Raw genomic sequence first — 15085 nt, forward strand, 5'->3', positions numbered from 1 at the left:
GCAAATGCTTTAATTTCGCTTCCAAATAGATACACTAATTAATTTGATAAAGAAACCAGGTGGCAACTAATAAAGTGAATAGGACAAGGCGTGAATTAGTATTTAGCGTTAATGGACTGTGAATATAAAGATTCATGGTTTGTGACTCTTTGGCGTATAAAAGTACGCTGCAGCTGCACCTTTTAGCCGTTGGCGACAGCCAAATCCTGCTATTCATTCAGCCAATAGTTGGCTTCGGCTGCATTTGAATAGCTTCCTTTTGTAGCTTCGAACGAAATCACGAAACAAACCAACAAAAGCAAATCATAGAGTTAAATCAACTGTATACCAGCTAATGTAGCATTTCATGGTCGTGTAGTCCAATATCTGAACATCACATTCACGAGCGTCCGAGCGCGGGGAGTGGGGGAGGGCACTTTCTCTCTGGAAAATTAGAATCATGTTTCTTTTTTTAATTATTATTCATTTTATATATATAGATATATTATGTTGCTTTAGACTTTGCACTACCCCCCTGGAGAAGTTTCTGTGGACGCCCAAGAATTCACACTAGTATAAATATTGTAATTTTCCGATTATAATACTCATTGTAAATTTCACGAACAAATAGTCAGTTTTACTTCATCATAAATAACACACACCTATACTTTTACAATACTGTTGTTAAAGTAATCCTTTGACGACAAGAGTCTTAGTTTCTGTTTAATACACGTTCTAAAAAACACATTTAAAGACAATGGCGAACAATGGTGTAGGAAGGTGTTGGAAAGTGTGAGGGGGTGCTTGACTAGACGTGCAGATTTTACAATTAGAGACTGAAAGTATAAGGAGCTGCTTAAAGCAGCTTCAGTGTTCCCAAAGGCAGCTTAATCTAGTGTGTATGGGGGCATGTCCCCAAGAACGTTAATATATTTGTTTGTTTTTGAATTTCGCACAAAGCTACTCGAGGGCTATCTGCGCTAGCCGTCCCTAATTTAGCAGCGTAAGACTAGAGGGAAGACAGCTAGTCATCACCACCCACCGCCAACTCTTGGCCTACTCTTTTACCAACGAAATAGTGGGATTGACTGTCACATTATAACGCCCCCACGGCTGAAAGGGCGAGCATGTTTGGCGCGACGGGGATGCGAACCTGCGACCCTCAGATTACGAGTCGCACGCCTTAACACGCTTGGCCATTCCGGGCCTAACGTTAATATAAAAATGTAACTTACATTTGCTATATAAGTCAAATTTGCAAAAGTGAGGGGGCTATAGCAGAATTGGTTCCGGTGCCATCAGTGATTTGGATTCAAAATTTGAAGATCTCATCAAAAAGGATTTATAATTTTAAATACCAAATGTAATGTAGCAAAAAATGAGTTGTTTTTATTTCAAATTTTGCATGTAAGTGAATCTTAAAATCCAGAAGACTTATTTTTCTCGAATATTTTGTTTGAAAAAGCGTGTTTAAAAATACAAAAAAATTACAACAGAATTCAGTTATCACGTATGTAAATTACTAAAGTTTCGAGTAAGTATACATTATCGTTATCAATCCGTGTCGGAAAAGCCTAATCTGGCTGTGAAAAACAAAAATTAACTTGTTACCATGTATTATACGCACCCTGACATCTATATAAATCTTTAGTAAAACAAAATTAGTATTATATTCGGAAAACTACTTGTCTTAATACTGTTATAAGCAGTAAGTAAGTAACTGAACCACATTGACTCATTTAATATATAAATAAATAAAATCCTCTAATTTTGTAGTCAAATAAGTATAAAAGATTAGTTATTTTAAAGCCAAACTTTTCACGTGAATTACACAAATAACATGAATATGGTAACAATCTGACAAATAAACGTAAAAGCACCGTCTCAAAGTCTTGTTAAACTAAGTGTAAATATTAAGTAAATCCCAAGATGTTTTTGAATAAGTTAATCAGAGTAATATGTTGCATTTTTACACTCATAACGTAGGTAAATTAACGTGTTAAAAGCATATGTAGATTATCCCGTAAATTAAATACTTTTTTTCAGGTCCAGCATGACCAGATGGTTAAGGCACTCGACTCGTAATCCGAGGGTCAGGAGGTCGAATCGCACCAAACATGCTCGCCCTTTCAGCCGTGGAGGCATAATAATGTGATGGTCAATTCCCTTATTCGTTGGTTAAAGAGTAGCCCAAGAGTTGGCGGTGGGTGTTCATAACTAGCTGCCCAGTCTTACATTGCTAAATTAGGGACGGCTAACGCAGATAGCCATAGTGAGTAATTAATTTTTTTCTATGCGAAATACTTGTAAAAAAAAAAAAGGCCCAAATGTCTCTAAATAACAATGTTAACAATACCTGTCACCCGAAATTAAAGTTCTTTGAGCTAATATTCGTTTTAAAGTATATTTTGTTATCTTTTGCAGCTTTTATCAAGGTTAACAAATTTTTAATGATAACACCAGTGATCGAAACGTCAGACCTGTTCAAAAAAACTAATCTTAACTTGGTGCAAAAGCTGTATATTGAAATAAGGTTGTTTGGTTTAGTCTGTTGTAACGAGAATAGATACTTAAAAAAACATATACTTTCACGTTATCTTCGTAATAAATGGAATAAAAGTTAAATTAACAACCAATGATTTAAAGTTTTGCTTAAATAAAAGAATCAATACCTCAGACATTGTATAATGTATTAATATATAATACATTTAAGATAGAACAATTACTTGAACACATTATGGAATCATTAGTCGCGAGTAATGTGCGAAAGAAACTTTAATTTATTTGATATATAAGTTCGTATCAGTAACATGGCCGAAATTTCGCAATTAAAGGAAAAATATTTAACGTAAAAAACATTCCTTGTATATTTTTCGCGTACAAAACATAAATTGCAGTATAATATATGTATATATATATATATATGTTATAATGTTTACAAAAATTAAGTTTATTAATAAGAATTTAATTTTTATCTAAGCTATTACACCGAATGACTTAAGTTTGATGACACATTCTGTACTTAATACCTGACTAAATTGTATCTGATTTAGCGCCACCATCAAAACAATTTAGAGCTTTTATTTGAATAACTCAACTGTAACGCTCATATTATATGTTTTTGTATTTAATGGTCAAATTTAAATGATTTAAAAGCAAAAAACAACGTATCAGTAAAGAACGTAAATTTATGGCAGAGATGAGAAGTCCAACAATGATAACAGAGTCGTTTCCAGGCTACTTGCATTCATTATTGCAATTATCTATATGAATATGCCACCTATTAGTTAATACATAAATATAGTATTATTAACTTCCTTTTTTAAACAAACGTTAGAAGTAAAAATGTGTTACGACGGCAGACTAAAATAAAGCTACTTAATTATGCATCAGGTAACGTATTTTGCATCCAAAGTTCTACTTAACGGAATTATTTCTTTGTTCTTCCTTATTCCATGTCATATACAAATTGCTGCCGTAAATTTTTTTTATCTCTATCAACGTTCTTACACTTAAGATAAACAATGTAACACGGTTCAAAAACATAAAATATCTGGAAAGTTTACATACGAGTGCAATATAATGAGTGGGCCCGGTATGGCCAGGTGGTTAGAGCGCTCGACTCGTAATATGAGGGTCGCGGGTTCGAATCCCAGTCACACAAAACATCCTTTCCCTTTCAACCGTGGAGGCGTTATAATGTGATGGTTAATACCACTATTCGTTAGTAGAAGAATAGCTCATAAGTTGGCGGTGTGTGGTGTTGACTAACTGCCTTCCCTCTAGCCTTACACTGCTAAATTAGGGATGCCTTGCGCAGATTTCTCTCGTGCAGTTTTGCACGAAATTGAAAAAACAAATCAAACAAGCAAACTATATAATGAAAGTTATATTTATTATATCTTGTTTTAATTTAAAAAAGCATCCCGACAGTTAAGATCACTAAACATTTTTTTTAATTACAGAATGAAACCACATTTTTTTTAATTTAATAAAGAAATCTGAACTCTTGAACTTTCCTGTAAATCAGTTACCAAAATATATGAAATGGTTCATTGATGATGAAGTCTTCCTGATACCTAGTAGTCAACCTTGCTGCAAGTGAATATTCTGCAACGTCCTGGGTGATCTCTCCCATAAATAGCTGTTTTTTTCAGTCTCATTTTGAATGGTTCTTCAATGTATTTGTTTTTCAGGATTGCGAAAATGATACTAAGGAAATAACGCAAACATAAACTTTTTAAGCATCATATTCACTGTATATATATTTCTAATTAAAATTTTCAATAACAGTAGACATAAACATTGACAGATAACTTTGTAATACTTACAGTGAAGCAACTTCTTTCTCCATATCTGACATAGCCCCCTGGCGGTCAGAAAATTGACACACTAACCTCTCCAGACAATGGTTATTCAAATCTAACATTCCGCTGCATTTTAGGTAGGTCGCCATTACTTCATCGCTGTAGTCCCCTTGTGGTTGGATTTTCTCTAAATATTTCTGGATCACGTCTAGTCCTTCTAATCCCTTTTTGTCATTAGATATCGTTTGGAATTTAAGATGGCCCCAGTCATTCCAAGAGGGCGTCATGAGTTTTCTGGAAATGGTTTCCCTGCGCCTCCTACCAGCAGCAGCGTTGACAGTAACGGTCGGGATTAATAGTCCCCCAAAACCTGCAAAAGCCAAACCAGCCAAAATTGGTAAGGCTGCAAGGGGTGCAAGAAATGCCAGAAGTCCTGACAAAGCCCCGCTCTTGGGCTTTTTGGTTTTGTAACCATAATGTTGAAACTTATGATACTCCCAAACATCACTATCTTGGTACCCATGAGCTGAACCATCCAACCTGCTGTTATAACCATCTTCATTTTCGTCGTAGTTACTATAGTCATCTGTATACATGAAGGTTTGAAAAAAATGTTATTAGAATAAGATACTTATTTTGACTTATAAGAACATAATCAGCTGAGTTGTTGTATGCAAGTAATATCTTCTATTATTTTAATATTGTCCTATTTCTTATTTGCCAATAATTTTCAATTATCTATAAATTCAACCTTGTAACGCCTACGGAACTCATAAGTGAATAATTAATAATAACCTCTGAATAGTCACTCTTTCTCATTAGATATTTAAAGTACAATACAACATTTAAAGTTATACGTAAGTTTCCAGGTGTAAATGAACAATTCGAACCAAAGGTACACCAGAGTACTCATGTTTTACCCATATGTTTGTTAAAAAACTTGGGTACAAGAGAAAGAGGGGTATTCAATGGGAGATTCTTATACCCATTATCTTGTTGGTTTCGAACACATCAGATTCAATAGACCTGGTTAGAGCATTATATTAACCGACATCAGTAAAAAAAATCCGTAGATGGACTCATCACTTGTGCTTATTGGAAGGTTAATAGATTCACGTTCCTCGTGAGAAGCGCATAACTTTGTCGTACACATATCTGATGTTTGTTAAAAAATATCATAAACGAAACTTGATGTAGTAATATAAGAAACTAATTGTAGTTATTGAGGATATTTAGGAAATCACATTTGATATTATCAAACTCTAGGATTGTTTCCAAAATAAATTAACGCTATTTGCATAACAATAGAATATGTCAAAGCAATATAACAAAATTCTATATTATGTTTACACAAACAGTTTTTTTCTGACTTGAAGTGACCATGCCCTATGTGGTCCAACCTTTCACACAGTAGCGCTAGCTTTTCGAAGCATTATCCTAGGGCTTAAGTTGTATTGGTTTGCTTGTTGTTAAGCACAGCGTTACACAATGGGACATCTGTGATTTGTCCACCACAGGTATCAAAACCTGATCTTTAGCGTTATAAATATTCAGGCTTACCGCTGAACCACTGGTCGGCAAGTTGTATCGCATGACAAATAATTATTCTGATTAGTGAAAACGTTCGGTCATTAGTAATTTTTGTTTGTAATGCAGTACAAGTTGGAGCCGATAGTTGAAGTTTGTGCGTTAAGTGATGCTTATAAAGGTAACCTATTGCAGGTGAACAGGACCTGAACGTCTTAACGTCTAGGTGTGTGATTCTGGTCGTCTTATTTTTTGTTTATTTTTATACATATATTAAATGTAACAATACAAAGAGTTAGGTACGTTATAGTAGAACGATTTTGAATATGCAAATGAGTAAACCACGTGATAATTAGAACTAACAAAAAGTAGTCGTGGTGGAACAGAATGTATCAGAACTACATTGTGACATTGTTTGGCAATTCGTACGTAGTGTAATGCTTTCGAAATTGGATCAGTTTTGGGAAATATGTGTAACAGCATTTTTGGACATAACATATTCATTGACTTAGATAACAAAGATGATAATTATAATAAAATTGTACATATTATAATTCCTTTAATGTCTTCATATTGTTTGTTGCCAACCTCATTTAAAATAGAAACTTCAGTCAAATATAAGAAGGCGGAAGCATAAACTAAGGACACTCATGCAAGAACGTGGACATATATCACAAAAGATAATGAGGGGACATTTGGGGACGGTGTGTATATTGGCTGATGGTTGAACCTTGTTGTTTAGACAATTGTGTGTGATTTTCGTTAGAAAATAAGTCGAATAGCCATTATTTTATGGGTTCGTAATCCCTGCCAATTAAAAGACAACTTTAATTCCTAATTAAAACCTTCTACCCTTAAATTTAGTTTAGAATAGTATACGGACATAGCCTTCACATTAAACACCTATTTCAGTACAAAGATCAACCACCTATTGGTAAAATTCCACGTTCATGGCTCGAGTCACTATACACGCGTAGTGACTGTATGGTCACTTCCATTGGCAGAACGAACAGCCACTTAAAAACTAGTCTGTGAACATTTAGGAGCATCTAACAGAACCAACCTTGCACTACTTAAACCCACCCACTCATTCTTTCGTTCACATTCTAAAACCACAGGTCAAAATATCTTATTTAACGAGTTCTCTAACCTCCCCTTAGGACCTTCAGACCTTGAGTTCTATATTAAATAAAGACCGCGCGATCCTTGTTGATTCACAAAGTTCTTTAGACCTAAAATTGTTTTAAACTTTTACATGTAACTTAGCTACTCGTAATATATATATAAAAACATTGTTTTATCCATCCTTTAACTGCTTTTTATATTAAATAAATAAACTAATGATTATTTTATTATATTATGATTTTTGTAATAATCATCTTTCTAACACAATTTTCAGATTTCGGTGAGGGTGAAATAAGTTATTTCGTAACTTTCGAACTTGTAAATAAAATGTTCTATGTTTCGTCAACAGTCTTCATTTTCATTATGAAACGGATATTCATAATATTCCACATGAAAACACATCGCTCACGTCATTCGACGTAGCAGCTGTGAATTTCTACGCGATCTCACCGTTGAAACTGGTGCCGTGAAACCATCGCCCTCGTGCACCAAATGGATGGTGAATTGTTTTTGTTTGCTTTTGAATTTCGTGTAAAGCTACACCAGGGCTATCTGCGCTAACCGTCCCTAATGGAGCAGTGCAAGACTATAGTGAAGGCTGCTAGCTCTGACTACCGCCAACTATTGAGCTATTCTTCTACCAACGAATAGTGGGATTAAGCGTCACATTATAACGCCCACACGGCTAAAAGGGCGAGCATGTTTGATGTGACGGGGATTCGAACCCGCGATCCTCAGATTACGAGTCAAGCACCTAAACCACCTGGCCATACCGAGCCTTGGATGGTGAAAAACCTACAGAAAAGAGTGATGTTCTTTCGCCATTACAACGTTGCAACGAGGCCTTTTAAAATAGAAATCACACTAGACGGCTATTTTCAAAATATATGGTCGTCAGATAGAACTCGACTGAACTTGGCGATGTGAGCTGTAACGACGTGGTGGTGTTCCAAATTCGTTTTAATAAAAACGTACTCAACCTCTAAATAACCGAGGACTTCAGAAACGTTTCGCACTGTGAGTTAGGAAAACAAATGCAGTGACAATGAAACATTTGGAAAATCCTGGTATAATCGCTAGGTTTTTCTACTTTCCATGTTTAATTCAAGTTATATGTAAATATAAGTATCAATGAATTCAATTCGTATGGTCAGCGGATAACTCTGTGCCAGCAACAAAACGTATCGACAAAGCTAGTGTGTTTTAGATGTTACTCAATATGTAACACATTTCGACTTAGAAGTATGTTGTTCACTTATTTATAATTACAACTATGTTGTTTTCCCACCATTTTGCTACAACCTGTTACTGCGGATGACACTTACCGTAGATGTTATTTCGTCTAATCAGTACTGAGGATAGATTGTTCGGGTTGTTAAACCATTGCACTGCGTCACTTCCTGTCCTGCAAGTAATAGCGAGAAGTAGGGCTATATAAACTTTCCAAAGAGGCGCCATTTTCTGAAGTTAAAAAAGAAATCAATTATTTTAAATTTCTGAACCCCAGCAAAAAATCTAACTTAAGTTAACTATGTGTATGACGTAACTATCAAAATATCTTGAAATCTTGACTAACATCGTTGTGAAATATAAATGCATCTTAAGAGGTTGTATATTGAATTATTTTAATAATTATAAATTATTTATTTCGTAATTATGTAAATAAAAATTGTTTAAAGAATAATAAAATTATCTTTGGTAAGTTCATAACTAATAAAATAACTGTTAGACATTTTTAAGATATTACAATTATCCCACTTAAAAGGCATTGGTTCTCATTTTACAATGTGTGAGACCATCGTTCAATTACCATTAAAGTGTGATAAGCATTAAAAGGAAACTGTGTTCGAGCAGTTACTATACATGAAAATTGATGATATAAATGTGTAATGTCTGAACCTTTATTATATCTGTTATATCTCATCCGGTGTAATGATCTCTGGCATTCGTCTGAAAGCTTCGTCGGCACTAAGCAAGTCAAACGTAGTGTATTTGACAGATTTTAAATTTTCCTTTGGTTTCACTCATAAGTTATCAGAATTGCTTAACGATAAATAGATCTTACGTTCAAATTATTAATATATATATAACTATCAAACAAATTGTTTACATTTCAGTTTAAAAGTTACGTATATTTCGTTTAAGCTTCATAATCAAATGTCACATCAAACAAGTGATGAAAGTATTTTAATATTAAACTCATCCAATTTTGGCTTGTTATACAACACACTTTACGTTAACGTTTATTTAACTTGTCGGTAACACTCCAACAACATATGAATTCTCAATGGTTGAATTAAAACCGTTCTATTTACAAGTTATTTTTTATTTTTAATCAAAATATGGTTGTGACTTCTCAGTAGTAGAGCTGTTCTTATGAGCCAGAAACCTTTAATACAAAATATGGTTGTGACTTCTCAGTAGTAGAGCTGTTCTTATGAGCCAGAAACTTTTAATACAAAATATGGTTGTGACTTCTCAGTAGTAGAGCTGTTCTTATGAGCCACTCAGCTACACGTATTGAAGTTTCTCAGTTATTCCGATATAAAATTCCGTGAATTTGGACATTGATTCCTTCCCCATGTTTCTGTTTGTTTGTTGTTATTTTTATGAGCTGAAAGCATTACACGGTATGCCCGTCCCTAAATTTGATGTACTGTCCAAAATGAGTGCAACAAACCAGCGACAAACACTTTTTCCGGCAATTTTTGAACCGAATAATGAATGACTGTCACATTTATAAAGCGTCCGCTTTTGAAAGTGAGACTGTGTGCAGTAGCATCATGTCTTGAGCCTTAGATCTTGTGATTCGCAACCAGCACGCTAACCACTAAGTTTCGCCCATTTAAAAAGCACACAATCTCCCAATGTAACAGCTAACTCACACCGCTAGAAACCAGGTTTCGATACTCGTGGTGGGCAGAGTGCAGATAGCCCATTGTGTAGCTTTATGCTTAATTCCAAAGAAACAGAAAGCACAAATCGCTATTTGAAATATTATTTTTTAAATTATAAATGCAATTTCAGTCAAATTCTATTCATACAAATAGTGAATTTAAAAACCTATCTCTACATATTAGTTTACAAAATATGATAATATTGAGCATACTTCTATAGAAATCTGTTCTTCTCAAATAATAATAGTTGTACGAAAACAAACATGGTAATGTTTATTGTAAATATTACAATAATAATACAACTTTAAGGCCGAGGTTCTTCATTGTTATTGACTATAAGATTTTACTGAAAGTTTTGATGATATTAAGTTACTGTTGTTTCTAAAGTTTTTGCTTATGTTTGTTTGTTTTTGAATTTCGCGTAAATCTGCACCAGGGCTATCTGCGCCAGCCGTCCCTAATTTCGCAGTGTAAGACTAGAGTGAAAGCAGCTAGTCATCACCACCAACCGCCAACTCTTGGGCTACTCTTTTACCAATGAACAGTGAGATTGAACATCACATTAAAACGGCCCCACTGCTATAAGGGCGATGACGTTTGTTGGGGCGGGGATTCTAACCAGCAATTCTCAGAATGCGAGTCAAGCGCCGTAACCACTTAGCCATGCCAAACCACAAACAGAGGTTGATTCTGCTATAAGGCTTAGGGGAGGGCATAAGGCATCCTTTTGTTTTTATATATATAGGTCATTGCGTAGATTATACAGATAGCTGCCACATCCAAGATGTGAGAGTCGTATAATCAGTTTGTTTTTGCCTAAACTGCAATGTGAAAGTACGCATCTTTATTATTAACTACAAAGACAGGCTATTACTAAAGTGAGATCAGTATTTTTCCTGTGTCGTAATTTGTTATAATTCTAAATGCTCAAAGGTCACAAGTAACATCCATAGTTCTATACACACAAAAAGAGTCCCATTTCTGCACCTCAACATATAAGTGCTCTTGTCTCAAAAAAATGAAACTAAATATGCATGTAAAAGTGACCTGGCATAGCATTAAGTGGTCGTTTCGTTTAAAACTATCCACCACATGTAAAGGAGAGAGAGAGGATCTATATTTGCTACATATGGTGTAGCTGTCTAGGTTATTTATAACTTTATTTTTATCTAAATTATTCTTGAAGTATGTAGTTGAACTAGTTACGAGTCTGTCTAACAATAATGGGATATTAGAGTATTTATGTAGAAAAGTAATAGTTATTGTAACGTGGTATTCTGTAAGATTTTGTTAGAACGTAATTTTGTAATTACAAGACACGTGCTTTAGAAACGTTTAGTCATGCTGGTGAAGTCTATTCGATGACAGGATATGTTCTGTATATTCTAAGAATGTTGTCTGTCGATGTACCTTCGTTATATTCAGCTAGATCCCTAATTCGATTAGCTCTCCGCCACGCTTTTGTTCTGACACTTTTAATACATTAAGACCTTAGAATTTAAATTATGTTGCTCACCGGAAGAGAATTTCATCTAAATATAGTTTCGATTTCGTCCTGATTGATTTAATTGATTTTGTGAAAGGAATTACTTTGGTTTCTAAAGCAGTTAGTTTGATTCTCCATTTATTATAGAAATATCCTGTGTCGTTTGATGATGGGTAAAGATCATATGATGTCGTTGTCGGGTTTGTGGAACTCTTCAAATTACAACATCTGCGAACTGTTAGCTCAGGGTAACTTGAGGTTTGATCATTAAAGGGCATATTGCTAAGATACGTGACAAAAGGAGTAGGGATAACTACTCCTCCTTGAGATGTGCCTCTTTCAGGAGTAAAGTACTCTGAGAACCATACTAGCTGTTATATTCCGAATCACACAACCTAATGATGTATAAAACATTCAAATTCAGCCCTCGGGCGGGCGCCCAGAGAGCTATAGGAGTAACATTAGCATAAATAAACAAACCACACGTAAGAGCAAAAACTTATATAAGTCGGTTGAATTTTATGAGTTTGATTTCATGTGGTTTCTGTGCTGGTGTATTTAATATATTAACCCTTTTACATATTGTGAGAATGCTGTTTTTGAGGGCCGAGTGACACCACTTCGTTACAGAGTTTGTATCAGTGCAAATATCCACCTAAAACATAAAGTATTTTCCCTTCCTAAGTAAGTGAATGACTCCTGATTGATATAAAACCAATGTTTTCCACATATTATTAAGTATACCCTACAAATGCATAAGTTGAATACAGAAACAAGTTTTAAAATACACTCGAAAATTATGTAGCTCTATTAGAAGTGCTAAGATACCAGTGCTAGTTAGAACTCTCACGAACTAGGATACCAAAGAATTTTCGGCAGATTTGTATGAGAGATATGATTTTTTCACTGGCTCGTTTTCCTTTGATTCTTTAGTGTAAGATGTATGTGAAAAAGGCTAGGTTTGTCGAATTGAAAGTATCAATTGTTGACTGGATGCCAGTCAGCATTTTCAGCAACAATTTCGTATGTTTTTGTTGTTGTTTTTTTCAACTAAGTATTCTTAGTTTTGCAAACCGTTCAAGTATGTATTCGGTAAAATTTACGTTTCAATACTACAATATACGGTTATTTCGAGCAAATACTATTCCTGAAACCGTATTCTCAAATACAGAACTGTCGTTATAAAAAGATTATTTCTGTTGGTTAGAGGCTTTAGTAAAATGTGTTTGGATTGGTTTATCATGCTTGAAGTTTTTCATGGAGATTTTTTTAAACATAGAAAGTTGTTGACAAACACGAGTTGACCTGGTGTGTTGTGATGTAGGATTTTGTCGGCACCGAATATTCAGGTAGAGAGTTAAAAAAAGCATTTTTTTTAAGAAATAGGTGTTTCCTAAAAATAAATAAACATTAAATTGGTTTATAAACTCAGCTAATTACGTTCTGATTGGCTGTATGAAGTTTTACAGAGGCTTTTATGGTGTTATAAAAAATTAAACCACTGGTCGTTTTGTTTTTAATTTCGCACAAAGCCACACGGGGGCTATCTGCGCTAGCAGTCCCCTAATTTAGTCACCATCACCCACTGCCAACTCTTGGGCTACTCTTTTACCAACGATCAGTGGGATTGACCATAACTTAACTTCCCGCCCTACCCCAATGGTTAACTGTGGAGCTGCACCTCGTCTTGAAAGTTTTAAAGATAATCTAAAAATCTGTAAAATACTAATATTGTAGCTTACTGCGCTCACCTGGATGACGTACACAACGTTATGACGTACATTTCATCTTACCTTGATCTTCCAAAAGTTACCAGTACTTGTCGTCAAACTCTAGTTTTATCTTCTTTAAAAGAGTTTCGTAAATTAATCCAGTCTAGGGTAATAAACTCATGATTTTCAGGTGCGTGTCTCTTTGTCACAAATACACGTTTTCATATGGAAAGCATGTGGTTTTATAGTGCTACTGTTCGTGATATCCTGTTCCCACCCTTTGTTCAATGTAACAATGTGTCAGCAATTAGTTGTTACCTGTGTAGAATCTTCAATGAAGGTGAAGAATGTTTGTTTCAAAACCCTTGATTTTAAAAACATCTGATCCGAAACATCACAGTGAAAAACTGAAGCGCCTCGCCCATGCGGTCTTGATGTAGCCTCGAGCTGAGCTGGTGTCACGGTCAACTTCCAACCCTGACCCTTCAAGTATAAGGAACCATGGACAGAGATTACTGGCTACTGTTTGCATATTTATAATTACTGTACCACATTTATCAAAATTCGAACGAAAGCTGATCATTTGTAAGACTTTTTATCTTGTTGCAGTAGAAATACATTTTCATGTTCTTCACTGCGTTTCGGTAAGAGAAAATGAGTTTGTTTGTTTGTTTTTACAAGAAATTCAGGTGTTCTCTGAAAACCCTTGGTCGAGTATTAGTAAATGAATTTCCTAGCTTCAAATCGTACAAGTACTAAACTTACTAAACTTATATTTTATAAAATATCAATGGATAACTAAGCTGCATTACATCTAAGCCAATTGTTTTGTAAAGTTTATATTTTGACGGAGTAGCTGTGAAAAAATCTTACACCATTGTCAGTCCATAGGTTTAGCAGCAGAGAAAATCAAACTTAACGATATTCGATAAATTTACTGAAAACAAAAATTGTCAAAACGAAATTTTTCTTGATCAAATACGTTACGTCACTATTCTGGAAAAAAAGAAAAGATGAAAAGTGAACCTAAATGAATTATTGAATAACAAAAATACAGAAATATAAAAAAAAAACACTGAACAAATTAGATTTTACGTAGGTTATCTGACCACCATCAGATCAACAAATATTACGATTGGCAAACAACACGTCTCATTTCTGCGTGTATAAACACGTACAGAAACTGCTCTAACGTATAAAGCACTGATTGGTTTGTTTGTTTTGAATTTCGTGCAAAGCTACATGAGGTCTACCTACGCTAGCCGTTCCTAATTTAGCAGTGTAGGACTAGAGGTAATTAAGGTTCGATTGTTCTTAAGTGCTAAACTACAAAATAGAGCCCACAGTGGCTGAGTGATACGTCTGTTGGCTTATAACCTTAAAATCCGGTTCTCAATACCCATGTTAGGCACAGATGTAACGGATTTACTATAATATATTTATCTTAATATTGATGTTTGTTTCAGTTTAATATATATATTTAGAAATGCATGTAACTTATGGTGTTAAATATGTATTGCGAAATTCCTACCCATTTACTAAATTTGTAGATTATTGAGTGTAAGAATCAACAATGTGCTGTGTGTATGTAAATATTAGTGTCTGCCAATATTGTTGCCAACTAAAATTTCGAGAATCTCGCCTAATGATTATAAAAGGTAGCCATCGCCACACTCTAGGAGGCAGTTGTATATTGTTGGTTTGCTACACTTGGTATACTATAAAACTTAAAAGCTATAACTGTTATTAGTCTATTAATCGGGAAACTGCAGATATTTGATCACAAACGTTTATAGATTTCAAACATTACAAACGGTTTATTTTCAGCGGATTAACTTAAGACGTTTGTATTTTTACGAAGACTTTGTATAAATAACATAAGCTGTTAAACACTCACGTGAAGAACTAGCTAGTTCCCCGTCAAATGAATTGTACCCATATCTGCTCAGAATTAATTCGCTCGTCGTAAACCCTCTGTAAGATATCAAGGATATTCCTTGTCGGATAGAAAACTCAATATTGTTTGTAAGTTTGTAAAACTTTTGTATATGA

General features: G+C 34.5%; 1 protein-coding gene across 1 annotated transcript; it reads right to left on the bottom strand.

Moving 5' to 3' along the window:
- Positions 1-3907: 3907 nt before the first annotated feature.
- Positions 3908-13238, bottom strand: LOC143254557 (uncharacterized). The gene is made up of 4 exons (XM_076509718.1): positions 13115-13238; positions 8264-8399; positions 4311-4872; positions 3908-4191 (listed from the first exon to the last, which is right to left on the bottom strand). The coding sequence occupies exons 2-4, from the start codon at positions 8394-8396 to the stop codon at positions 4059-4061; spliced, it is 828 nt and encodes a 275-aa protein (XP_076365833.1). The 5' UTR covers positions 8397-8399; positions 13115-13238; the 3' UTR covers positions 3908-4058.
- Positions 13239-15085: the final 1847 nt, after the last annotated feature.

The sequence above is a fragment of the Tachypleus tridentatus genome, chromosome 6, assembly GCF_004210375.1.
Source record: "Tachypleus tridentatus isolate NWPU-2018 chromosome 6, ASM421037v1, whole genome shotgun sequence".
In the NCBI taxonomy this organism is placed as follows: Eukaryota; Metazoa; Arthropoda; class Merostomata; order Xiphosura; family Limulidae; genus Tachypleus; species Tachypleus tridentatus.

What these genes read in the sequence shown, in the direction of transcription:
- LOC143254557 (XM_076509718.1), bottom strand. Translation starts at nt 8,396, where the DNA reads ATGGCGCCTCTTTGGAAAGTTTATATAGCCCTACTTCTCGCTATTACT. An exon ending in TAGACGAAATAACATCTACG is followed by an intron (nt 4,873 to 8,263) that starts GTAAGTGTCATC and finishes TCATGTATACAG; the next exon opens with ATGACTATAGTAACTACGAC. An exon ending in GAGAAAGAAGTTGCTTCACT is followed by an intron (nt 4,192 to 4,310) that starts GTAAGTATTACA and finishes TTATTTCCTTAG; the next exon opens with TATCATTTTCGCAATCCTGA.